General features: G+C 42.1%; 1 protein-coding gene across 1 annotated transcript; it reads right to left on the minus strand.

Moving 5' to 3' along the window:
• Positions 1–1,711: 1,711 nt before the first annotated feature.
• DDB2 (damage specific DNA binding protein 2) lies at positions 1,712–27,750 on the minus strand. The gene is made up of 11 exons (XM_075188156.1): positions 27,662–27,750; positions 10,147–10,327; positions 9,000–9,100; positions 8,716–8,904; positions 8,488–8,633; positions 5,955–6,054; positions 5,213–5,390; positions 4,539–4,684; positions 4,238–4,402; positions 4,048–4,093; positions 1,712–3,252 (listed from the first exon to the last, which is right to left on the minus strand). Exons 2-11 carry the CDS (start codon positions 10,325–10,327, stop codon positions 3,026–3,028), a joined length of 1,479 nt encoding a protein of 492 aa, XP_075044257.1. The 5' UTR covers positions 27,662–27,750; the 3' UTR covers positions 1,712–3,025.

The raw sequence follows: 27,750 nt of genomic DNA on the forward strand, positions 1-27,750 counted from the left end.
TGCTTGACGTTTCAACCTCTACAAAGACAAAGTTTGGGAGAAATCCTCTTTAAACTCCCTGGACAATGAATCAGTATCAATCACATGAAATGACTCACAGACAGAAGAACCAGGCATTATTTCATCCAGTTTCAAGAATGTGACCTTTTTGTCCCTTTCCTATTGCCCTCTTTTGTGGCAAAGGTATCTTTCATTAGTTTCATCGTCCACCTAAATGATTTAATAGATTAAGGGGTTTGAGTATTACCAGTTTCAGAATTGCATGCAATACGGTTAAGAGCCGCAGCGTCTGCAGGCAACGCCGTGACTCACTGCCCCTCTCCCTGGCGTCCCGGTAATCATGGAGTCACTTCCAGGTTCTCGGCCTGACCGTTGTCAGGGCAACGGCCGGATGCCGACAGTAATTGTTATTGCGCATCAGAGCAGCCAGGTGCACGCACTACATCCTGCGGGCTGATTAAGCAGCTAATTAATTTATTAACTGGTGTCTGGGGATGATTCAGGGCAAAGCCCTGATTGGTTACCATTAGTATTTAAGGCAGGGAGGGCTTAGCCTCCCTGCAAATTATAGCGTCAATTTTGTCTGCTGCTGTTCCGCCCCTGTAGATACTCTGCCCGTTTTTCTATTGGACCTACTGTAGTGACCCTCTGCTTGTACCTTGGACCTTGCCTGTTGCCCGTGACCCTGACTTTGGACTCCGCTGTTTGCCTGTGAACCTGACCTTTTGGCATGTTATTGGAACATTCTACTTGCTTGTGACCCTGACCTCGGCTTACATCTGCTACCATCTCCTCTGGCCTGCCGCTGCGGTGTTAACGAACTTGCAATATGCAAGGAGTTAAGTCCTGGGGACATCAGACTACCTGTGAGCACATAAAGTTCTATGGGAAAGGAGGCTGCTATAGGTGAAGACCTCTGTCATCTGTTCTGCAAGTTAGTTATCAAACCGGCAGTCTAACAGATACCTTACGTTCCAACATAACCATCAGGGACAGGACTATCACATGCTCCACAGAAGTTTTGAGACTCAATATTTTTATTTCTTACTATAGGCCTCAGATGGGTACCAAGAAGAGAGAAGAGTAGCTAACTGAACAAAACCAATACGTATACAGAAAGCACCCCTGACTAGGTTACCTACATTGGGTGTCTTAAAACCTATTATAGCTGTAGGCAAAATCTAGTGGAAAGCCATCGCCGAAGAGTGGAGGCTCTTATAGCAGCAAAGAAAAGACCAACTTATTCTATTCATATTAATGGAATATCAATGAATATGGAGGAGTAATATGAATTAATCATTCAAATTAATGCTCATGGTTTTGGAATGAAATGTTCAACAAGCACCTATGGATGTGATGTGCGGGTTTCCAGATACTTTTGGCCATGTAGTTTGTATCGACTTGTTAAAGACTGAAAAAACTGTTTATTATATGCTGAAGATAGACACCTGTCTTCGATTGGCTAAAGAAAACCGAATTTTCTTTTGAACTGCATTGTTTAAAGTTTTTAGTTCTTCAAGCAAATGAATAGATGCATATTCATAGAACATTCTTTTTCATACCTGCTACAGGACAAAAGCAAAACACTGGATGCTGAGGGATGGAGATGGCCATGGATGGAGAGAGGAAGAGCTTCGATTTGTGTTTTGTCCTGCATGCCCTGAAGACGCCTGCAGGCAAACACCACACACTGCCAGTACACAAGCAGTAAAACAATTAAAAAAAATGCCATATTTATTTAGGCTGAATTTAAAGAAGCATACAATATATATACACACATAGAGGGGCCTTCACTTCCATTTCTAAACCCATTACTGCATATATAGATACTGTTTTTTGCACTCATTAAAAGATACAGTAATTTTTGGATGCTGTTTTTTTTCCGTTTTTGTTTTGCCACATCTGTCAGATGTTAGAAACAAACCATTCTCCAGAGCACAGAATACGGTTAGCAGAGACCATCGCAACCAATCAGATGCTGCTCCCTTAACACACTTTGAAGCCTATTCTGACTGATCAATGTCAAAACTAGTGACCAGCATTAAGCACAAAGAGTGTGTTCAACACTTTCAGGCAAAAAGGACCAGCGTTGAAAGTCTTCTTTACTCACAATATGGGGTATGGTTAGAAATGTTTGTGGGGTTTTTTTCACTCTGAGGTTTAGGACATTCAGTCCAGCAGTTGCTAAATGGTTTACGTGAGCTTGAAGTTTGGGCTATATCAATGAAAGAGAGATAATGCTAGGTATCTCATTTATCACTTAGCCTAGGCTATTACTTTGATTTTTAACAACTGTCCTTATAAAACTATCCGTTCAAAGCCAGGAAGTGGAGGTGCAGGGAAGTCCCATCTAACGCTTACTACAGATCCTGCACTTAAAAACACCAGACTAAGTAGTGAATCTGTATTTTCGGCAAGGTGGAAGGAAGTCACATTTAATGAGTTGCTGTAGGTTTTTTTTTCTTCCTATGAATATTCTACTTAATGGGCTGGTGTACACAACTGTAATCACTGAGCAATCATTGTCTTACACTGAACCAGCTTTCATAAGGTTATTGGTTCACTTAAACTGCAAATTTCCATCAGCTACCACTGATGGTCAGAAGGGGGAATGTAACGTCCATCTGAACAGTAAGGAACATTATGGCTTGTTTTTCATTATGACCTTTTATCTCAAATGACATATAAAACAAACCAGTTGTTTATATAATGTGTTATATCTAGGTGCGTTTTGCCTAAAATAGTTCCCAGACAGCTCCAAACCACTGTGGAATGCTTTCAAACCAAGAGATATGATGCCGGAAGAGGATGATGCCCATTTCTTTCCTAGATGCAGAGAGAGGGGCGAGACAAGAACAATAGGACTTTCTTGTTTTGGGCAAAAAAAAAAAAAAAAGTGCCTCCTAATGTAACCAAATGCGCTCTGCTTCATGAAACCAGTGCAGTAAGGCACAACGGGAGTTTGGTTACAGCAGCCAGAGATGTTGTAGTGTGTAATGTCACAGGCTGGGTCCTTCCATCACGTTCATTTGTCTCTGCTTTTTCCACGTTGTTTATTAGTTGGTTCTTTTACAACAGTCAGCGTTTTCCCTGTCTCTGATGTGCCAGACTTGTCCTTTTGAGAATGGGAAGGGCGAGATTTTGGTGGTTCTTTCCTCCCCACCGGAATCCCCTTATCTCTCAACGCCTTCATCATTTCTTCTTGCTTCATCATCAGCAGAATCTCACGACTCCAGATCAAGATGTTAAAACCTTGAACAAACATGGAGAACAAAGATATCGCTTATGTCACCAATTTGCAAACTAGAGCACAAACCCCCCCCCCCCCCCCCCACCAACCTTTCCAGAGGAACACAATGCAACATGTTTTCATTTACATCAAGAGCAACAGAGTTGCTGTCAGATAAAAGCATGTGTCACCTGACCAAATGAAATTGCTTTAAGTGATAAAAAAGGACTTCATTATCTTTTTTATTGTCTATAAGATCTACTACTTATTCTCTTCAGCCAGAACAAACTAAGGGTCGTATGTATGAAATTTTCAATGCTACCCTTTGCAAGAAGGTACACAGCAAAATCATGACAAATATTAAAGGAATAACATTTTTAAAATTATGTTGAACCATGTAACTCTGTATGCAGTAGTTTTGATTGTAGAATCGCTGTGGAGTGATTGGAATTTCCTAATCACTTTCAAATCACTTTAGAATGTTGTGGACTTCTGTTCAGAAAATCGCAGCATTCTAAAATGCTCATGTGACAGTGCCCTAATTCTGTAAGTAATAGTCTACATCATTATTCGCCCCCTTATTTTCTTTTTGGGCAACTCCTCTCCCACTTACTTTTCCTCCTCGCTTTTTTTTACGTTTTGATAAAAAGATTGCAAAGCAGAATGACGAAAGAAGGAAAGTGGGAGTTGTGAATACATGTTTATTTTTATGGCCAAATATGTTTTTTACCCAAATAGCTTCAAGTAATTTATCTTGTAGATTTGAAACTATACACAATTGATTATTAAAAAAAAACACAAACAAAAAAAGTGCTTACCCATTCCTGATGCCAATAGGTCTCCCATTGGATTGAACTTGTTCAACTACAAAAAGACAAAAAAATAAATAAATCAGAAGTCATCTTGAAATATTCCCTAGACACAGTCAACACTTAAATGCTACTGGCACTTCCACACAAATTTTACATTAACACCATAAAAGACGTTTAAAAGGAAAGACTGCCTCACCGAGACAATACCAGACGCATAGGGATCGTACAGCTGGCAGACTATGTTCCCACTTTGCCCATCAAACACATCCACTGTGCGCAGCTCATCTGCTGTGTACCCTGGGAACTGAGGGTCTGGGTATCGTCCAGCAACTATCAAGTCATAACGGGGATGCCACGTGGCCTAGATGAAGAAAAAAAAGGTCAAAACCAAAAAACATTATCCACTGCAGTAAAATATGCTTCTAAATACCATCATAATAGTCAGTCTATATAAACAGAACATGTGCTCATTCTGGAGCAGGTACCAAACCACAAACCTTGATGGCAGTCAGGTGCTGGAACTGGCGATGTGGGTGAGGAATAATACGCTGTGGCGTTGACCAATCATACGCAGAGTAAACTCGGATTTCACTGTGCTGGTCAGTGGTGAGAAGCTTGGCTCCATCCAGTGGACTGAAATAAGCTGCAAAGAACCCGTTAAAGAAGATTAGCTATACTCACACAGACAATTGATAGAATGAGGTGGAGGTATACCACCTGTTTTTTTCCAGTTGTGGAACTACAAGTTGCAGCATGCATATCAACAATGCTTCTTGCTCTGTGATTTTGAAATCTAATTACATTATGAGCCTGAATTAGAGTTATGACAACACATGTGGTGGGACAACACCACTTCATTGCAGTCTACACTTCTCATTTTTGGAGACCAGTTTTCATCAACATTTATTTATATAGCGCCAGCATATTCCATAGCACTTCACAATTTGGGAGCAAACACAGTAATAAAACAAAACTGTGTAATACATACAGACAGACAGGTAAGAGGGCCCTGCTCACAAGCTTACAATCTATGAGAATAGCAAAGAAGGAGAAGATCCCACAATTCTGGAAAAGTATGTGGGATTAAACTGAAGATAAAACAATTGATCTGTTTTCCATAAAAGAGCAGCTTTTCATCAATGAATTGAATAATGGAATAAGTCAACATTACCAGAGTTCACACCGCGAGCATGTGGCATGGTATAGAGGCAGCTGGACTTGTCCTTGATGTTTCTCAAGTCCCAGAGCTTGACCGTTTGATCCACAGAGGCAGTGGCCAGAAGCCAGTCACATCGAGGGTTAAATTCCACATGTGTCACTTTCTTCTTGTGCAGCCTCAGCTTAAAGATCTTTAATTTAAAAAAAAATAAGCAATAAAGAAATAATGTATTTATGTCCAATCAACAGATTGGATATTGCCACAGATGAGAGTATAATGTCCTGACTGAGGCTGGGTACACAATACAGAAAATTTTCCCTGAAGTGAAATAGTTAACAATTTTACCAACAACTGAAAGTCCCGGTCAGCAGCCGATTTATGTGAACACACTATACATGTCTTATAAGATTCCCCTTCAGATCTGTGCTCGTCATCGGTCATAACCATCGGCTGAAAAGATTGTGACTCTGCACACTCCATAGAGATCTATGGACACTGGCAGTCCTGAGCGCATACACACTGCAGAACTGGAACCAAATTGTTCCATCGTTGAACGAGATTTTTAGTCCGGTTTAAAAATCAAACGATAGGATGTGCTGTGCTGTGATTTGGAACGATTGTTCATTGTTGGAGCGTACACACTGATGCAGGATTGGGCCAAACGATTATTTGTGTGATTGGCCTGATAATCGACTGAAAAACCTGTAGTGTGTACCCAGCCTTAGACCAAGGTCAACCCGTGCACAGTACATACCTCTTTTCCACACGTCTCCAGGAGCACCACGTTGCCCACGTTATCGCCTGTAACCACGCACTGCTGGCTAGCTGATACATCTAAGCTGCAGTACCACATGCTAGAAGAGAACAGAACAGTTATTAGTTCAACCGCTGTTATTTGTTTTCGATAGAGAACTCAAACTTCAGAATTATTTTTTATTTTTTTTTAATAAGTTTCCTTATACCCCAATAGTCATTGTTGATAGATACAGCACTTACCTTCCCTTCCACTGTTCAGAAGCTACACTTCCTCATGTAACAGGTGCCTAAAAGGCTTCCCTTAATTACCACTGGAAACTATAAACAAGGCAGCTGGTTGCCAACATCGTCCATCACTGCGACATCCCAGCAACAGTGGCTTCCAAAACCCAAACATGAAATGAGGAAGGTAAATAATCTAAATTACTAAAACTCTATTTTGGGGCATAAATATACTCACATTTAGGTATACATGGCTTTAATGAAGTACATGACACACTAGACATAAATGATGGTACGAAAGTAGGTGCTGCCTATTTTTTTAAGTACATAACTATATTGGCCATAAATCAGATACTTCTTGCCTGTGACAAAACACAGGTCAAGCTGGAGTAGAGTCATTCAGCCTAATCTCCCAAATTGGTAAGTTATACGGTCACACCTGTGCAGCCAAACCGCAGAGATCCAGCTGTTCGGGACAGTACATCCGGATCACACTGAGAACCAGGCCACTCTTTATTCCAATTTACTTCCGGGTCAGAACCTTGATCTCACATAGGCAGTGATGGGAGGCACTGGCTCTATTAGATCACATCAATTCACATCTGACAGCATCAAACTATCAATTAATCACAATGGCCAAACAAATTTGCAATGTAGGTCAAGTAAACCAACCAACATCAATATATATTTATATACACCAAAGATTGTGTATTACCAAGCTGATTATGATACATAAATAGCTTAAGGGTTTAAACTTAACTAAACATGCCCACCAGGCTCTCTTTCTTCCTTCTACAGCGGGTTGTCATGTTAGGAGGTAAGTGCTTCTCTAACTCAGCTTTCAGACCTGCATCTCATCCCATTAGTACAGGCGCTTCAGCTGTCTGTAATGGAGCGGGGAGGTAATATTTTACTTTTCAGCAGCATTGCTGTGGAACATCAGCTAACACTCAACAATTGCATTATATCTATATGGTTCATTTTTGAAAAATTCAGATTTATGGGGTTCAGTGGTCATTTAAACATTTTTATTTATAACAATGCCCCCAACAATTTCATATATTAGTTCCCATTTAAAAAAAATTAATAAAGAAAAATAATTTTAAAATATTTAACATTTTAATGAATATATGTATTATACATATTCATCACATGTATTTGCTATTTAAAGAAAGGGTCACTGAATCTATAATGCAGGAGAATGTAAAAAGATGGTCAACGTTGAACAGCCCCCTTAATAGAACATATCCCGCAACATCCTGTGTAGCGACCAGGAAACCACTATTACCCAAAGCCGGATCAGCTCACTTTACTGTGGTGCTGTAAAAGCTCACCGCTTGGTATTAGTGTACGGTCAATCCAGTCCTCCAATCCATTAGTTTTACACAGGGTGGGGTGTGCAGGCTAAATTAAGAAGGGTTGTCCTAAAGTGTACAATTCATTTACTTTAGAAACTCCTCTTGCAACATTAAACCACCGTAATATTTCCCAAGCAATGACAGAATGTATAATATTTAGCAGTTTTGGCACTACTATTAACTAGCAAACTGCAAGCGATTACCTGCTATACTGCTTCCCTTAGCAGATACGGTGGCACAGTGCCTAGCATTGCTGCCTTTCGTCCAGTGCTGATTTGTACCCACACAGTCCAAAAACAAGGTAAAATATAATTGGCTTCCAACAAAAATGGACCCTAGTGTGTGTGTGTGTGTGTGTGTGTGTGTGTGGGTGGTAGGGAGTTTAGACTGTAAGCTCCTATGTAGCAGGGACTGATGTGAATGATTCCATAGGATAGCAGCTGAGTACGCCCAAGATGGCTGTCTCACCCTCTGCAAGAATGTGTCTTAAGTCCTATTTGGAGTGTTGTACTATATAAAGAATAATAATTACTATTAATAAATATGTGTTTGTCCTTCAAATGCCTTATAAGAGAGCTTGTTTTGCAAAAAGGAAGCCAGAAGTGCATATAACAATTGACAGAAGAGTCGGCTGCTTTGTGAGCTGAACCAATATTCAGCCAGCCAACACACTAGGGACCAGTGACATCAAGATAAGAGGCACAACGTGGCTAATGCTTCTTGCCGGAATTGCCATTACTAGTTGATAATGGCAGCTGATTTAGCTGCCCACACAATAGCTGCCTGTTCTGCGTGCAGGTGACATGTACATTTTAACATTAAAATATATGTTACTTTTGTCCTATGAGACATCTGCTAAGTAAGTTTAGATTTTGTTTGCAAGAACCCACTAGTTTCCCAGGAGACACTTTCCCATCTGCCATGTAATGTACACAATAAATCTTCTCTTACGCCCAGTCTTCAGTGTTTGTAAACATCTGTACAGTACGCCCACTCAGATCCTGCAAGACGGTGCTGCCCGCTACGGATGCCGTATACAGCTGATTAGGATTGAATGGATCGAATTTCATCCCTGTAATGCAGCCACCTGCTCCGATCTGCAAGATAGAAGGAGAGTGATGAGAGGCTACATACGGACCAGCTGTTAACGCTCCGCCAATACCGGTCTCTGAGACTTACTCCAGGGATTAGGGTGTTATTAAGCTCCTCATAGTCCCACAAAATGATGTCCCCGCCTTTTGACCCCACAGCCACCGTGTTCTGCTGAGTCGGATGCCACTCAAGCGTTGTAACTCTCCTGTCAAAGGGACTGTTGGTTCGATAGAGAATATAAGATGCCAGGGAGCGCAGGAATGGAGTCTGTAGGTACTGGGAAGGGACACACACCTAATAAAACATCTGTAGATAGACTGCACACAAGGCATGACTGGATGAACAATAGGCAGAGCTGCCTGGTAAATTACCTTGGCTCGAACATTTTCACCTACTGTACTCCGGTACAGGTAATGCACAATGCTTGTCTGCAGGTTTTCCCGTTTCTTGGATTTACGGTCATCGGGCGCACCTGCATGGTAAAGCATTATATCATCATACAGAAGAAAACTAAATACAACTTATGCTACAAAGGAGATCCACAGAAATAAGTGTTAAAGCGCACATATGAACGTCATTTCATATAGAGGTGTGTTTCACCACACAATCTTCCTTTAATCAGTTTAAGCTTCACATCACTACTCTGTGCTGTGGGAGGACCCTGCTCCTTCCACTACGTAACTCTCAGTCTGTGGCTTCCCATTTGTCTCCATTCCAATCCTCATCATGAAGCTGTCTGTCACTTACAGCCCTGTCCTCACTGATATAATCACACAAATGAACAGGACACAGCCTCCCCAAGAGCAGAACATATCTCCTGTTCACATTGTGAATATATATGATGGGAAGAAAACTGTAACCAATCACCGGCCACTTAAATTGAAGCTGTCCTGCATGCGCAGGTGTTGAAGATTAAATACAATAAGGTGCTCAGACCCCGATAAAATGCACCTTGAAAAAGTAATTACTATAGTCCTATAGATTGTAAGCTTGCGAGCAGGGTTCTCTTACCTGACTCTCTGTATGTATTACCCAGTATTGTCTTATTAATGTTTGTTCCCAATTGTAAAGCATTACGGAATTTTCTGGCTCTATATAAATAAATGTTGATGATGATGTCTACTTCTACACAGTCATTCAGGCAAAAGTTAGTGCTGCTGATAGCATGAGATGTTACAATATATTTGATTAGGACAAGGGATAAATTATAATAAAAATACATTTATATCAAGTGTTCTGCACATGTAAGTGTGCTTTGCATTTAATTATAGGTTAGAAAGCAATGAGGCACAAGTGGGCAAGGTTTAGTACACATAGATGGACTGAAGGATTGGGCTGACACTATACAAGTTTATAGCACAAGTATTACTACACCTTAATTCCCTTCAGTGCTGCTAGTTCTTGGCTAGGTATGAGAAAGGATAGTTTGGCAGGTGAAGCTGAAGACTTCTGGGTACTGCAAGGTCAGCAAAGTCCTATGACACTAGGCAACATATACCCCTATAGGGTATGAGTTACCTTTGCTGCTCTCTGGATCAGCTTTTGAAGCATTTTTCTTTCTAGTGGTTTTTTGGGGTACTTGGTCAGTTCCTGATTCTGCCTCTCGCTTCCTCTTCCCAGGAGAATCCTCTTCCTGCTCCTTATTCTCGGAGGTTTGCTCCAATGTCTTCTTTCCCCGAGCTGATTTTTTGGGGGGCATCTAGGGACAAAAATGTAAACAGAAAGATAAATCTATACTTTAAGTTTGCAGGACATATACAAACCTAAAAACTAAAAATGTCCCCGAAGTTGCCAAAAACCTTCAAAGAGATAATAATATCTACAACAGAAGCCTCTAAATTCAAACAAGAAACCACCAAAATCATAATTCCCTCATTGTTCTTGGAGTCTGCCTGCCCTTCTTCTCTTTTGATAATCCTAGTTTACAATCTTGAGCTGAAGAAGCATAATCCAGGACCTGATGTGAAGCTGTCCCAAGGCCTCCGGTACACCATGGGACCATGGTATAACTGCAATGCATACCGCTTCCCTCCGTCAGCATCCACTGCATGTGGGATGCCATGTCACCAAACGTTGGTCTACTTCCAACATGACCCATTCCATCCAGTACCAAATGTTCTTCCCCAAAACTTATTTCCCGATCACAGCAATATGTGCTGAATCAATTGAAGTTTAAAAAAACCCCTCTCTCGTCAATTAGCTACATATCAGTCCAGGTATTTGCACTAGTAAGTGGGAAATTTGAGAACATAGTATTTTTTAACTGGATGGAAATGGTCATTTCGAAAGGTCAGTCATGTAGGTGAAACTCACTATATCACATCAGACTTTCTCTTGACTCTTTCATAAGACCCATCTGGTAACTGGAGCTTGTGTGAAAAGGTATTACATTCATAGTGCTGGATCTGCAGTTTGTAAATACTCCCCTGTCGAACACTCTTACATACCAAGTATCTAAAACAAGTGATGTCTACAGGCTACAAATGGCTCAGTCTCCTCATGCAAAAACAAAGGTCAGATTTCACTATAAAGGCTTGTTCACAAGAGGATTTTTACATCTGTTTTTGGCCCAACCTATACAGGAAACCAAGGATAAAACGCACTACTGTTTTCCATGATAAAGATACTTGAGTGTACCTCATCCACTATACTGTATAGCAGAGGTGCTCAAACCCAGTCCAGAGAGCTACTAACAGCTCATGTTTTCAGGATTTCTTTAATCATACACAGGTGAGAACCTATTTGTTTGGGTCAGTACTAATCCCACCTGTTTCTATAGACTGAAATCCTAAAATATGACCTGTTGGTCGATCTTGAGGTCTGGGTTTGAGCACCTCTACACTGTATAGTGTATGGTTTACTTTTCTTCAGTATAAAAAGAGATACAAAAATAAACGCGTTTCACAAACGTTGTGTACAGTGCCTAAAAACAACAAATACAAACAAATTCACAAATAGAGATCAAAAAAACATTGGTGACCGAATGGTAAAAGGATACGGCATTCTGTCCTTGCTTTGCAAATGTACAAGTAAACAATGCACCAGGAAATCGATATACAGTCAGACTGGTGCTCATGTCCTTAAAATAAAATAGCAACTATGTTATGTGCAAAGGCATGACGACACGCAGCTCATAATTATGTTCTATCCCCCAATGAGTGACCATATCAAAAGAACACTAAGTGATGCTCTAAAACTATATAGTACTACTGTAACTATACACTAGATGGGAGCCACAGACAGAAGCCAGGCAGTGACTAATAGCATGATAGGGCAGGGAGACATGCGACACCACAGTTCCTGCATCGGAACATATCACAATGACATTCTGACGCATTCTTGGCCCACTGTAGCCCTGCACTGCAATTGTCCCGAGAAGGTTGATCTGAAAGATGGCCTGGCTGCCATCATTATCATATGTGCCTAACCGAGGCTCCATGCGAGGAATCTTTCTTATCCTCAAACATCAGTGTTTTTTCCCCATTTACCTGTGTTTGCAACATAGCATCTTTGTGTTTGGAGCAACCCCTGATGGTGTTTATTTTAGGCATACGCATCCCAAAGTCTGAGATCTGGAGTCTGCTCCCATCTTCTGCCACAACCGTTCAAGCCTCATCACCCTCTCCGGATATACTGCAGTCTCCCCAGCCACATCCAAGTCAGACCATCGCCACTGCTTAACTGCTGACCGAACCACTGCTTACGGTGTAGCAGTCTGGTTTTCTTCCAAGGATTCCCCCCTTGGGTTGAACGTGGAGAGAGAATCCGCCATATAGAGGAGTGCACCCTCCCAATTGTCGCACCACCGAAGAGGCGATCCCAGCGCATAGTGGATCTGGTATGATTGGTTTCCTTCTTATTCTGCCTCAGAAATTCCAGCGCTTCATAGAGTCTCGGCCTCCAGACTTCCAGTACTCATACCGCTACAAAGACTCCTGTCAGGGCAGAAACCCTGTTTATGCACCTGCTCCCACAACCTCTGCCATGGTGCCATACTGTTTCCAGACACCCAGTGTGCAACAAAACTTAGTGCCTGCACATCCACACTCCATAGCGGAACACCCAATGCTGTAGTGTCAGGTAGCTCCTGTGTTAAAAACTCCACAAGAGCTTCCTGGAGAGGAGATACCAGTCGGACCATCTTCCAGAACTCCGCTTCCTCATTTGAGCGTATCTGATCTAAGCCAGGAACCTTGCTCCCCACATTGGTCCCTGTCGTGTGTGTGTGTCTTTCCATCTCCTAAACAACCAGTATACCAGACACTCAGTGCTACACATTAACTGGAAAACACAGACTAGCTGATCCACTAAAACACCTGACCCATTGCTGCAGAGTCTGTGCCTTTGATTTACTCCCGATACTTTGTGCAATACTGTTATTACACTCACGTTTGGGCTCCTGTAAAGCTACCCGTTTCATAGCATTGCCACCCTTGCTTTGTTTTATATCTGTTCTCGCTCTTCCCGGGAGACACTGCTATGCTTATAAGGAAGATCTTCTAATCCAAATCCGTCATCACCTAGAGGACCATGTTCATAATGCAGGTGTAAGCATTCCTCTACAACATCCAATGTTTTGAATACACAACTGTTAAGCCCTTGAATTGGGCCTTATGGCTTCCAAAAACTTACCATGGAAGGGTGTGACCAATGGTGACCTAAGCTACCAAGGATACTTCTCTGTGGCACATCACCATCCTATGCAAGCCTCCAATTATGACATTATCTATTAAACAAATGGCAAAAGACAAGAAAAGTTCTTCCAGAAAGGACACATTGAAGCTAGGGAAACACCTCAACGGACAGATCTACGACAATTCTTGAAGATCTCAAATGCCTCCAATATGAGCAATGACATCCCATCCGCCTCACCCGCCCATTCTTCCACCTCTGATACTCCACCTTCAGCTGAAGTATTTTGATACAGACTGATCGCAAACAAGTGGCTACCCTAAAGGAGATTTTACAGCCTCTGACAACCTTGACAGCAGAGGCCGTCGGAACAACCTGGGTGTGCAGGGTTTACCAAGGACATTCTGACTCACGGATTGATACCTTCTCATAATTTTTTTTTACTGTGATCTTTGGTCAAGACCCCAACAAAGCTCATAAAATTGACACCGAGCCCTGTGACCACGTGGTTCTCCAACCAAAAGACCAAGCGATGTAATCTGCAGGTTACACCATTATACACAGAAAGAGGAGATCCTTAAAAGAATGAGGTGACTGGATGGGATCAATTATGATTGCCAGAAACTCCAAATATTCCAGGATCTTTCCTGGCATATCCCCCAGCAGTGCAGAATGTTACAACCACTCACAGATGATCTCCGCAAAAACATTAAGTATAGGTGGACCTTCGCATTCAACATTCAAGTCACCAGCTAATGGTAAAACACAGGTCCTTCATGAGCCTGCAGACCTAGAGTCATTCTGTTCATCCCTTGATCTACCGCTGGTCCTTATTCGATAATGGCAACATCATTACCTACATCTGTTACCACCAGAAAAAGAGGGATGACGGGTTATTGGAAACTCTAGGAAGAATGTGAAGAGACGACAACTTTCTCCTACTCTTGTGGACACTTGAAGACCCCCCCCCCCCTCTGAGGGAGTACTCCACGTTGTGCCACTAAAGTCTCTCCAGTTTTAAGAGTTGTCTCTTTATTTTCTTGTGCTGCAATACCCCTTGCTGTAGTTTTCTTTTTTTCCCTCTTATAGGTCCTGACGAAAACAAGATCTCAATTGCCAAACTTATTGCAAACAGACTAAAAATTATTTTACCAAAAACCATTCATTCAGGTTGGCTTTATCCCTGGTCGAGAGGCCAGGGATAAGACAACAAAGGTTATTGATCCAATTCACTTAGCGTCACATGCACCTCTTCAATCTCTGTTACTGTCTACAGATGCTGAAAAGGCTTTCTATAGGATAGATTGAATGTTTATGCAGTGCCTGCTGGGACACTTGGGATTGGGCCCGATGACTCTTTACAGGATCCTTGCATTATATAAGCATCTTACAGCCAGGATTAAAATTAATGGCGATTTCTCAGATTTTTCGGTACAAGACAGGGATGTCACCACTTATCTTTGTAAAATGCATGGAACCTCTGGCAAGGTCTATTTGTGCAAATCCTAACATCTCTGGCATATGTGTAGGTGGTGTTGAGTACAAACTAGCACTCTTCGTGGACAATCTGTTAGTTGTGATTACTAATTCAGTGGTCTCGTTCCCAAATTTGGTTGAAGAGTTTCAAAAATTTGGGATTTTTTCCAACTTCAAAATACATTATTCAAAGTCTGTGGTACTCAAAAGAACCACTCCCCATTAACGCAGTGGCAGGCCTACAACATGCTTCTGCTTTCAAATGGCACCCCACTCATCTTAAATATCTAGGGGTCACTATTAATAAGGATATTTCAAAGCTTTATACAGATAACTTCCTCCCCATTATAAACAAAATCCATACCGATCTGAAGGTGTGGCAGGAACAAAAGTTTCTCTTGGTTAGGGAGGATAAATATTAATATCTTACCGGGGAGTGGATTGGGCGCCATGCTAGCTGGCTACGTTTCGTGAGGGCTCCCTGTCCGAAGTCGGCTATCTGGCAAATTTTCCAGGGAATTGCACCCCCTTCCGCGATTTAACCTGCCTTTATCCGCTATAGGAGGTTGTGGGCTCCCGATAAAGCTATAATTGTGGTCGGGCTGCCACACTGGCACCAACTCTGGGCCGTTCCTGTGGTCCCTGGTGTCTACCCTGCTGCACATACCTCTGTCTGGCCGAGAGGTGTGCCCTGGTATGTGCCGTTGGTTCAGGTGCTCTCTGCTGGCTCCCCGAGCGCTCCCCTGTGCTGCCATGGAAGGAGCCCTAAATTCGGTTCTGAAGCCCCGGCGCCCAGTTCAGCCTATACCCCCGACATCCCACTTCCGGTGGAGACGGGGCTTAACGGCCGCTCCAAGTCTCACTGGCCCCAACGAAAGTCAACTGCCGGGTGATCGGAAGCCTTAACATCTGGCCTACCCCCGGTCGACTCCACTCCTGCTGTTGTCGGGGTGTGCTGCCTGCTATCTTCACACTGCTTGCTATCTGCACAACTACACAAGATCCCCCAACACAGCTCCTCACACTGCTGGCAGCCCTCGGAGAATTTTGAGCAGCTAAGTTTCTCTGGGACTCCCCCCTCTGGCCACTTGTACTGCGGCCACCAGGCTGGGGTCATCAATATCCCTCTGCCGTGAGTACATGCTGTGATCGCCTGGTCTGATTGCATATCATACTTGTGCCGATTTGATTACTGTCTGCATTTCTAACTGTGGCTCTAGTGGCACTACACTTTCTGATCCCTGCCACCTCCACAGTCTATATAATATTAGACAACATCTTCTGCTCTGCTTTTATGCCGGATTTCTACGAAGCGGAGCACGGTTTTGAATTAATGCAATATGCAACATGAACTAATCTGTGACGTCCCATATGGCCCGCGGGCCAGGGTCCTAACCTGGAATGTCGTGACACAGTCTTCTCTTCTACCCTACACACAGAATTTTTCGTAACAGTACATCCTATTTGACCTATCTGTAGCCCCTGCACTGAGTAAACCATACCAAAAGGAGGAAGGAAGGTGGGTGGTTCAGATCTTCCTCAGAGCCTTAAGAAATTTGCCTACACGGAAGCAAAGACTACGAGCACTTCATCTCCACGTCATGAAACTCATTCAGATTCCGATGACTCGAATTCTTCTCCACTGACTCGCAAAGACCTACAATCTCTGTTCAAGGATACAAGGAGATCAGTGCAGGCAGTTTAAACTGAAGTGCAAAAAGCGATAGGCTCTCTCAAGGCTGAATTGCATGACCTCGGAGACAGGACAGATCACCTGGAAACTAAAATGGATGAAGTTGTTTCCTCCCACCAGGACACTCCCGACTACCGTGTGGTCGACGGTGACTAGAGCCGCCAAGCCACCTCCCTCTGTTCCTCCGCCTGGATATGTTCTTATTGTGTTTTTCTCACTAAGTCATCTTGTTCTCTCTACATGACGGACCACTGGTTTTCGGTCCTTCTCCTGTAGACTTGAAGGGGTGATGTACCTTAAAAATAGGATGCGTTTTATCTTGTTTTTCACTGATTTTCTGTGTTCTTGCGGTGTTACTTTTTTACTGTGTTAGAAATTCCTTTTACTACTGCCGTACCTCTTACTGTTTGACCGGATTTCTAGATTTAGGCAGTAGTTATTTCTCACCCCTCACGACATTCACCCACCTGGCTTTCTTTTTAGCTCCTTTGACCATGTCATGGTCACATGGTCGTTCACCTCTTGTAGTTGGGACCACGGGACTTTTTTCTGTATCCCTGTCCACGCCCCCGTAATGGGGTTACTGCCCTTGACCTGCCTTGCCCCGCTATTGGCACATCCCTTTACTTTTCCTGGCCGGCATCGTGGATCAGATGTGCCCCCACAATACTGGTCCTGTTCACTTCCCTACCCCCTTTTTTTTTGTCCTTCCCTTTCTTCCTATCCTCAGGCACTTTTTGATTCTATGGTACTTATTACTATATTGCTAATATTGTGTACTCTGTTTGTTCTCTTCTAGCAAGTCTGACCCTCGTTGGGGGACCTGAGGTGGCCCATCCTTCTCCTTTTGATGACAGTTAGGATTTTCTCCCTGAACGTCAAAGGTTTGAACAGCCCACAAAAACACACGACACTATCTCACATTTAAACATAGGGCCAATGTAGTTTTTCTTCAGGAAACGCACTTTACTCGTCATTCCTACCCAGAATTGAAGTCTAGATTGTATCCCTTTACTTTTCATGCTTGCGATTCTAGAAAGAAAAAACACTTTTTGCTTCTCATGTAACGTTTGAGCTGTTGGTGTCCCACTCCGACCCGGACGGTTGCTTCCTGATCCTAGTGGGAAAACTCAACAATATCTTGTATACTTTGGTAAACTTATATGCCCTGAACCAAAAGCAGCGCTCATTTTTTGCTTCCTTAGACTCCTTGCTCTCTCAGGTCCGCCATGGAGAAGTGATTATGGGTGGGGACTTTAATGCTGTAGTGGACTACGTTGTTGATAAATCTTCTACTCTGGCTCCCCCCGCCAGCAGCTCGGAGTCCCGTAAATTCAGGCTTGTTCTACTATTTTGTATAGTTTTATAGAGGTCCTCCTGACAAATGCGGATCTGTTTTAGTCAAAGTTATTTTTGTATTGTTTGGTATGTTTGCTGTACGCTCTTTTAAAACTCAATAAAGAAAGAAAAAAAAAATAGATATCTATAATATATATATATATATATATATATAAAGTTGACATCTAAGTAATTTTGTAGCAATAGGCAGGGGCGAAAGAGTCAATCGCTAAAGCCCATGGAAAAGAGCAGAGAGGAGACCTCTTCTGAGCATACTCAATCCGAACTGCACCCTGTAGACAATGGGAAACTACCGTGTCTACGTCCGCTATGGGGAACTCAGAGGGCGACATGGCATTGCAGACCTCCCCCCTCACTTCTGCAACCTCTTGACCAGAAGTTTTAAAAGGGAGCAACTTAGTGGCTTCTCTTAACAGCAAATGCTTTCTTAGCAGAAACTATTGTCATGGAGATTAAAGATCTATGAGCTCTAGCAGATACTCCCTCCGCCTCCACCAGTCCAAAAATCAGGAGGGAAAGGGACCTGGGAACATATAAAGCCACCACTTTATACATTATCTGCACCACTTCCTCCAATATAAATAGTTTTCCCTTATACCATATGGAAGTATGTTCCTGTCTTAGTATGGCTTCTGGAAAAAATGTAAATTGCAGGATTTATCCAATGCACCTATATGGGGGTAATGTATACCCTATATGAAGTGCAGCTGAATTAAACTGTCTCTTGAGGAGATAACTGCAATCCAACTCACTCCAGGGAGTAAATGTATTATGCTGTGCTTTCTGCAACTCTCCGATATTCGGCAACTTTGACAGCTAAATTTAAAACGGTAATGTCTAAGGGCAAACTTGCCTTTAAAGACATTGTTGTCTTGAATTTGCCCTGCAAAGTCGCAGAATACCGACAAATTGCAGAGAGCACAGCATAATACATTTAACCCCAAGACATCAGCATGGACCTCTTCCATTAGAGAGGGAATGTTAGCTTATCACTTCTAATAACTCTCTAGCTTTGGGGCCTCACTGATCAAAAGACTATATATACTAGACATAGTATGACAAAGCCTTACCTCTACAAGCAACAACTCCAAGTTACTAAACGTTATGGACAAATTCCCTTCCCAAATTGAGCTTTTGTCACATGCTGCAGCTGGAGATATTTGCCCTTAATAATATCTGATAATGCCTCTATTCCTGTGACAGCACACAAGTAGGGTTCCTGGTTGGGATTACCCCAAATAGGGGTCATGGGACCAGGGCTCATCAACAGTACTTTGTCACAAAGGCCCTCCAAGACTCTAAAATATCATTTGTGGAGAAGGTGGTGGTGTAGTAACCAAAACATGCTAGTAGGTTAATTGGCTGCAATCAAAAATTGACCCTAGTCTCTCTCCGTCTGTGTGTGTATGTTAGGGAATTTAGACTGTAAACTCCAATGGGGCAGGGACTGATGTGAATGAGTTTTCTGTACAGTGCTGCGGAATCAGTGGCGCTATATAAATAAATGATGATGATGTAGTACTGTATCTGGTGGGACCTCTGATAGAATGAAATTGTAAATCTTCATATGACCCAATCACAGCTGCCTCCAGTACAGCGGTTGGATTGTTTTGAGTCAATCATCCAATGAACAGTTATCAACGTAAAAGCTAAATAGTACAGATTAAAAACTGGCATAATCAGTACCCAGAACCAGGTGGTAGCTTGACAGTGGACAGGCTAAGCTTTGAGACCTGTGATCATCAAAGGAAAAATTACACAATCTAATTGATCCTTCAAAATATATAATTGGGAATCCATACTGGAGACTATCTAAAAAATATGTTAACTGTGGGAGAAATGTTATCTGAATTAAACAGACTCTGCCTAGACAAGGAAAAGAGGTAGGTATCTGCCCATATTTTAAATTTTTTCACTCATTTTGTGTATAGCAGAAAAAAAAGTTCATACAAATAAAAGTTAGCCAAGTGTTTGTGGATTGGTATACCCAAGTATTTAAAGGATTGGATGCATTGCAAGTGGCAGCTAGGTATGTGGTAACTTACTATCTTCAGTTAAGCGAATTAATCAAGCTATATTTCATTGACTTGATTCAGACATCATGTAACAAAAATAGAAGAACTGCTCAATCCATGGATTGTGATCTGGAAATATACTGACTTTTGGTAATTTTTTTACATGAACATTTTATTCATTAGTATGAGAAAAACAGGTAAGTAAATATTAGAAAATGTCTTGCTAGAACTATTGTAAACACTTGTGACTGTCTAGTGTTGTGAGCAAACATCATCCCCTCCTATGTGACCTCACATACTTGTCAGTGCTAGAAAAAATGATGTTACCTCTTACAGCTCTTGTAAATATTTTCTACTAACACACTCAGATCACCAGCTCAGAGGAAGACATGATAAGACGAGCTAGCGGTTTAATGGCCAAAGAAGCAAATAGGGATGGTGAGAGAGGGTATGGCTGCCACAACCCCCCAAAGCAATTGGAATGAGTGAGTCAATCTGTCATTTACCCTGACCAAGGATTGGTGGAGAGCAATACATAATTTTGATTCACAACATATAATTCAGACCAGTACCTCCATGATCAAGCATAAAAATGGCTACTTAACCAAATCAAACCCCTTTTCAGCAGTCAATGTATAGCACTACGTGAGAGCCCAATTTAGAGTGATTATCCTATATATTATTGAGAAGGTATCCATGATGGATATTGGTAGAGTCCCATTGCAAGAACCCAGATTGATCTGGGTTAATCACTTTATGTATCACTAAGTTAAGCCTTTCAAAGGGGATTTTCACATCATCATTAATGAAAGGGTGGTACAAAGAGCACACAAGGAGGCCCTTGTCAGTTTTAGAAAGTAGTCACCCTATTGCAAAGCGTATAACTGCGGCTGTAACTGCAATGTTGGTGTTAGACGTGCGCCCGGTGTCCGCCATCAGTGGAGTGGGATTTAGAGGGTTGATGGAGGTATTGTGTCCCCGGTACCAAATCCCCTCGAGATTCCACTTCACTAGGCAGGCGATACCAAAAATGTACAGAGAAGTACGATCAAGTGTCCTCAGTGCTCTAAAAAATGCGGTTGTACCCACTGTCCACTTAACCACGGACATGTGGACAAGTGGTTCTGGGCAAACGAAGGACTATATGACTGTGACAGCCCACTGGGTAGATGCATCCCCTTCCGCAGCAACAGCAACAGCTGCATCAGTAGCAGCAACTACAAAATGGCGGCTCGTGCAAAGGCAGGCAACATTGTGTATTACAGGCTTTAATAAGAGGCACAACGCTGACAACATATTAGAGAAAATGAGGGAAATTATCTCCCAGTGGCTTACCCCACTTAGACTCTCATGGGGATTTGTGGTGTCAGACAATGCCAGTAACATTGTGCGGGCATTAAATATGGGCAATTTCCAGCACGTCCCATGTTTTGCCCACACCATTAATTTGGTGGTGCAGCATTACCTCAAGAGTGACAGGGGTGTGCAGGAGATGCTTGCGGTGGCGCGCAAAATTGCTGGACACTTTCGGCATTCAGCCAGTGCCTACCGCAGACTAGAGGCACATCAAAAAAGCATGAACCTGCCCTGCCCTCAAACAAGAGGTTGTGACGCGCTGGAACTCCACCCTCTATATGCTGCAGAGGATGGAGGAGCAGCAAAAGGCCATTCAGGCCTACACAGCCACCTACGACATAGGCAAAGGAGTGGGGATGCGCCTGAGTCAAGCGCAGTGGAGACTGATTTCCGTGTTGTGCAAGGTTCTGCAGCCATTTGAACTTGCCACACGAGAAGTCAGTTCCGACACTGCCAGCTTGAGTCAGGTCATTCCCCTGATCAGGCTGTTGCAGAAGCAGCTGGAGAAAGTGAGGGAGGAGCTGGAAAGCCATTGCGATTACACCAAGCATGTAGCTCTTGTGGATGTAGCCCTTCGTACGCTTTGCCAGGATCCGAGGGTGGTCACTCTTTTAAAGTCAGAGGAATACATTCTGGCCACCGTGCTCGATCCTCGGTTTAAAGCGTATGTTGTGTCTCTGTTTCCGGCGGACACAAGTCTACAGCGGTGCAAAGACCTGCTGGTCAGGAGATTGTCCTCTGAAGAGGACCGTGACATGCCAACAGCTCCACCCTCATTTTCTTCCACATCTATGGCTGCGAGGAAAAAGCTCAGTTTTCCCAAAAGAGGCACTGGCGGGGATGCTGATAACATCTGGTCCGGACTGAAGGACCTGCCAACCATTGCAGACATGTCTACTCTCGCTGCATTGGATGCTGTCACAATAGAAAAAATTGTGGATGATTACTTTGCTGACACCATCCAAGTAGACATGTCAGACAGTCCATATTGTTACTGGCAGGAAAAAAAGGCAGTTTGGAAGCCCCTGTACAAACTGGCTCTATTTTACCTGAGTTGTCCCCCCTCCAGTGTGTACTCGGAAAGAGTTTTTAGTGCAGCGGGGAACCTGGTCAGTGAGCGGCGAAGGAGGTTGCTTCCTCACAACGTTGAAAAAATGATGTTTATAAAAATGAATAATCAATTCCTCAATGAAGTACAGCACTGCCCTCCAGATACTACAGAGGGACCTGTGGTTGTGGAGTCCAGCGGGGACGAATTGATAATGTGTGATGAGGAGGAAGTACACACTGTAGGGGGAGAGGAATCAGAGGTTGAGGATGAGGACGACATCTTGCCTCAGTAGAGCCTGTTTAGTCTGTACAGGGAGAGATGAATAGCTTTTTTGGTGTGGGGGCCCAAACAAACCAATCATTTCAGCCAAAGTTGTTTGGTAGGCCCTGTCGTTGAAATGATTGGTTTGTTAAAGTGTGCATGTCCTATTTCAACAACATAAGGGTGGGTGTGAGGGCCCAAGGACAATTCCATCTTGGAACTTTTTTTTTTGCATTATATGACCAATCAACAGTCGTTTGCCATGTTCAAAAAGTAAAACCAAATTTAAAAAAATTCAAGAAATTAAACCAAAAGTAAAATGCCGTGTCATAATTTAAAACAAGAGGTATTGACGTGCTCTAAAACTACTGTATTGTTGTTTATATTTTATAAACACTACACTTGAAAGCTTGAGTCTTTCAATAAAAAAGTAACTGTCCATTGCACGAATATTTGCAACAGGGACAATTTTAGGGTTAAGAAAGTCAACTAATAACACTTCGACGCTGTCTGTCTTTATAAACACTACACTTGGAAGTTGGAGGAGGTATTGTGGCCCCGGCACCAAATTTACTACCGGGGCCACTCCACTGTGCAGTCCATATTTAGGTGTATCAGATATTAAACAACGGTGACAGTTGATGCCCAATTTTTTAATTATATTGTGGCCTCGGTACCAAATTGTGTACCGGGGCCACCACACTACGCAGTCCAGATACTTGTTTGGTGGAATTCAGACCAGTTGAGGGTTTTATTATTATATTGTGGGGACCACTCTATCTATACCACACTACAACTCTATACCACTCTATTTAATACTTTAATTCTATTTAATACTTTAATTCTATTTCATACTTTAATTCAATTTCATACTTTAATTCTATTTCATACTTTAATTCTATTTCATACTTTAATTCTATTTAATACTTTAATTCTTTTACTAATTACCATAAAGAGGAACTGCCGCTTCTATTTAATACTTTAATTCTATTAGTAGTTACCATAAAGAGGAACAAAATAAACCAATTTTACCAAAAGTATAATATGACTTAGACTTACAAACACTACACTTGAAAGATGGTGCCTTTAAATGAAAAAGTCAGTCTTCATTGCACGACTATGTGCAACAGGGACAGTTTTTTGGTTTACAAAGTCAACCAATAACACTTCGACCCTGTCTGTCTTTAACATACTTGATGGGATCTCAATGACGAATTGTCTGTACCATGTTTGGAGGAGGTATTGTGGCCCCGGTATCAAATTGGGTACCGGGGCCACCCCACTACGCAGTCCAGATACTTGTTTGGTGGAATTCTGACACGTGGAGGGTGTATTTATTTTATTGTGGCCCCGGTATCAAATTGGGTACCGGGGCCACCCCACTACGCAGTCAAGATAGATAGATGCGTATCATAGATAAAGTACATTCAGTGGTGTGGGGCAAATTAAAAAATATTCAAAATGCACTGACATTATCAAAAACAAGAGGTTGTCACACGCTAAAACTCCAACATGTATATGATGGAGAGGATGGAGGAGCAGCCGTATGTGTAGTGTAATGCAGACCTGTTGAAGGTTTTTTATATATTTTATTGTGGTGCCCAGTGCCCACTCCTCTAGGCAGTCCAGGTACATTTATTGGTGCGATTCATAAAAGTTCAGGGTTTTTAATATATTGTGGTGACCCACTCCTCTACGCAGTCCAGGTACATTTATTGGTGCGATTCATAAAAGTTCAGGGTTTTTAATATATTGTGGTGACCCACTCCTCTACGCAGTCCAGGTACATTTATTGGTGCGAATCAAACAAGTTGATGGTTTTCTTATTATATATATTGTGTTGACCCACTCCTCTACGCAGTCCAGGTACATTTATTGGTGCGATTCATAAAAGTTCAGGGTTTTTAATATATTGTGGTGACCCACTCCTCTACGCAGTCCAGGTACATTTATTGGTGCGATTCATAAAAGTTCAGGGTTTTTAATATATTGTGGTGACCCACTCCTCTACGCAGTCCAGGTACATTTATTGGTGCGAATCAAACAAGTTGATGGTTTTCTTATTATATATATCGTGGTGACCCACTCCTCTACGCAGTCCAGGTACATTTATTGGTGCGATTCATAAAAGTTCAGGGTTTTTAATATATTGTGGTGACCCACTCCTCTACGCAGTCCAGGTACATTTATTGGTGCGATTCATAAAAGTTCAGGGTTTTTAATATATTGTGGTGACCCACTCCTCTACGCAGTCCAGGTACATTTATTGGTGCGATTCATAAAAGTTCAGGGTTTTTAATATATTGTGGTGACCCACTCCTCTACGCAGTCCAGGTACATTTATTGGTGCGATTCATAAAAGTTCAGGGTTTTTAATATATTGTGGTGACCCACTCCTCTACGCAGTCCAGGTACATTTATTGGTGCGAATCAAACAAGTTGATGGTTTTCTTATTATATATATTGTGGTGACCCACTCCTCTACGCAGTCCAGGTACATTTATTGGTGCGATTCATAAAAGTTCAGGGTTTTTAATATATTGTGGTGACCCACTCCTCTACGCAGTCCAGGTACATTTATTGGTGCGATTCATAAAAGTTCCGGGTTTTTAATACATTGTGGTGACCCACTCCTCTAGGCAGTCCAGGTACATTTATTGGTGCGATTCATAAAAGTTCAGGGTTTTTAATATATTGTGGTGACCCACTCCTCTACGCAGTCCAGGTACATTTATTGGTGCGAATCAAACAAGTTGATGGTTTTCTTATTATATATATTGTGGTGACCCACTCCTCCACGCAGTCCAGGTACATTTATTGGTGCGATTCATAAAAGTTCAGGGTTTTTAATATATATTGTGGTGACCCACTCCTCTAGGCAGTCCAGGTACATTTATTGGTGCGAATCATAAAAGTTCAGGGTTTTTAATATATATTGTGGTGACCCACTCCTCTAGGCAGTCCAGGTACATTTATTGGTGCGAATCATAAAAGTTCAGGGTTTTTAATATATATTGTGGTGACCCACTCCTCTACGCAGTCCAGGTACATTTATTGGTGCGATTCATAAAAGTTCAGGGTTTTTAATATATATTGTGGTGACCCACTCCTCTACGCAGTCCAGGTACATTTATTGGTGCGAATCATAAAAGTTCAGGGTTTTTAATATATATTGTGGTGACCCACTCCTCTACGCAGTCCAGAAAGATACCTTGTTGCAACGTTTTGGACTAATAACTATATTGTGAGGTGTTCAGAATACACTGTAAATTAGTGGAAATGCTTGTTATTGAATGTTATTGAGGTTAATAATAGCCTAGGAGTGAAAATAAGCCCAAAAACTTGATTTTTAAACTTTTTATGTTTTTTTCAAAAAAAATCCGAATCCAAAACCTTAAATCCGAACCGAGACCTTTCGTCAAGTGTTTTGCGAGACAAATCCGAACCCCAAAAATAACGAAAATCCGGATCCAAAACACAAAACACGAGACCTCAAAAGTCGCCGGTGCACATCCCTACTTAGAACTGTGGAAAAACAAGATTATAACACTAACACCAGATACATGCCAATAATTTTTGATCAGTCCCACAAGTATTCCCAGTCATCCTACTCTTAATGTCAGGCTGGTGCCTATGATTTCCTCCTCTTAAGACTCTGGCCCTGGGTATCAAGATTCTTAATCACAAGAGGTATCAAAGATACTCATTTGTCTGGTAGAAAGTAGCCCAGAGCCACCAGGAATAATTACAGGATATTTAAGAGTGGAGCTCTATGAAACACATCCAAACGTTTGCATCCAATCAAACCAGTTTTCATTGGATTACTATCAGGTATCAGGGTTTGTTTGGGCTCATGCATAATGCAATATCTAGACAATTGCACAAAATCATATGTGATATCACTAATTATGTGGCCATCTTTTGACAGTTGATGCAAAGAATCAGAGTTCCAATGACAAGCGAAGGCAACGCTGGCACCGAATAAGAAATGTAGAGCAAATTTATGGACATCAAAGGTGGATACAACAAAAGGTTCTCTCAATGACAGATACAGCAAGTGAGGTCACTCAAAACTTTAAAAATTTGGGGACATTTATGAAAACTAGTACAGAGGAAAACATATAGGGGCAGATTCGATCCCCTGCATTGTTCTTTAGCTTAAGACTGTTCTTTAGAACAATGCAGCCTGCACACTATTACCGTTACTATAGTAATAGCTGCACATTATTTCCAGTACTACGTTAATTTCAAGGCTGATTTTTGCTTGCAGCTCTACGAGCAAAAATCTGCGTTAAAATTACTGTAGTAACGGTAACAGTGCATGGACCGCTGGGAAATGAATCTGCCCAATAGTGCTTCACATAATAATCAGATTGTAATTTTTCTAGTGCAGTCAGGGTCTTTCAAGTGAATGACTTGTTGTAACAATAGGCATCAATAAGGGATTGTCAACATATAGGCCCCCTACCGCACTGGTGTTTATCAGTGCATCATTCTATTGGGATAATTTAATTGTGCATGAGGTTACTCAGAGCCGTGGGACATTACAGTACTATACTCAGAGGTGTAAGCAAAAATAAGCAGCCTTACTTAGGGCTCGTAGCCGTGCATCACGCACGACTCCAATGGGACTTCGCACATGATTGACTTCCCCCCTAAGAGCCCAGATGGGCCTGTATATATCATTTATGCCCTAACTATCACATACATATTGCACTATATATTTTACAGTATTAATAGCTAAGTGCAGTAAAGCACAAAAAGAAACCATAACATAACGCTAGATTACTACAAAGCTAATTGCATCTACTAAAACATCTCTACTGTCTCATATGGCAGTGGCACCATACAATGCACAGCCCGGATGGAGGGCAATTTTACTAGGAGACCACAAGTCAAATACCCAGCAATAAGAGCCCCTCATTTCATGTAAAGGATGCTGCTTACTACCATAATAATGTAGCAATGCTAGCTGTCAGTAAATGTATATGCAGGTGACACACACACACATGTAATATAAATAGATGTAACATAGATAGACATTAGATATTTAGCAATTAGCAAGAGTGGGTACAGGAAACCACAATAGAAAATGTCACATTATTCTAACACTAATCTGCTACAGCTTAAGACTGCAATATTGCATGTTAACTAGCACCGTGTCCCCCATCTGTCCCTCCTCCCGGTTACCTGTCAATCCCGGTGTCCACTAGACAAATGTCGGTCTACTACCACTGACACAGAAGCAAGATGTCGCTCCGGCTACGCGCATGCGCGTC

The sequence above is a fragment of the Mixophyes fleayi genome, chromosome 10, assembly GCF_038048845.1.
Source record: "Mixophyes fleayi isolate aMixFle1 chromosome 10, aMixFle1.hap1, whole genome shotgun sequence".
NCBI lineage: Eukaryota > Metazoa > Chordata > Amphibia > Anura > Limnodynastidae > Mixophyes > Mixophyes fleayi.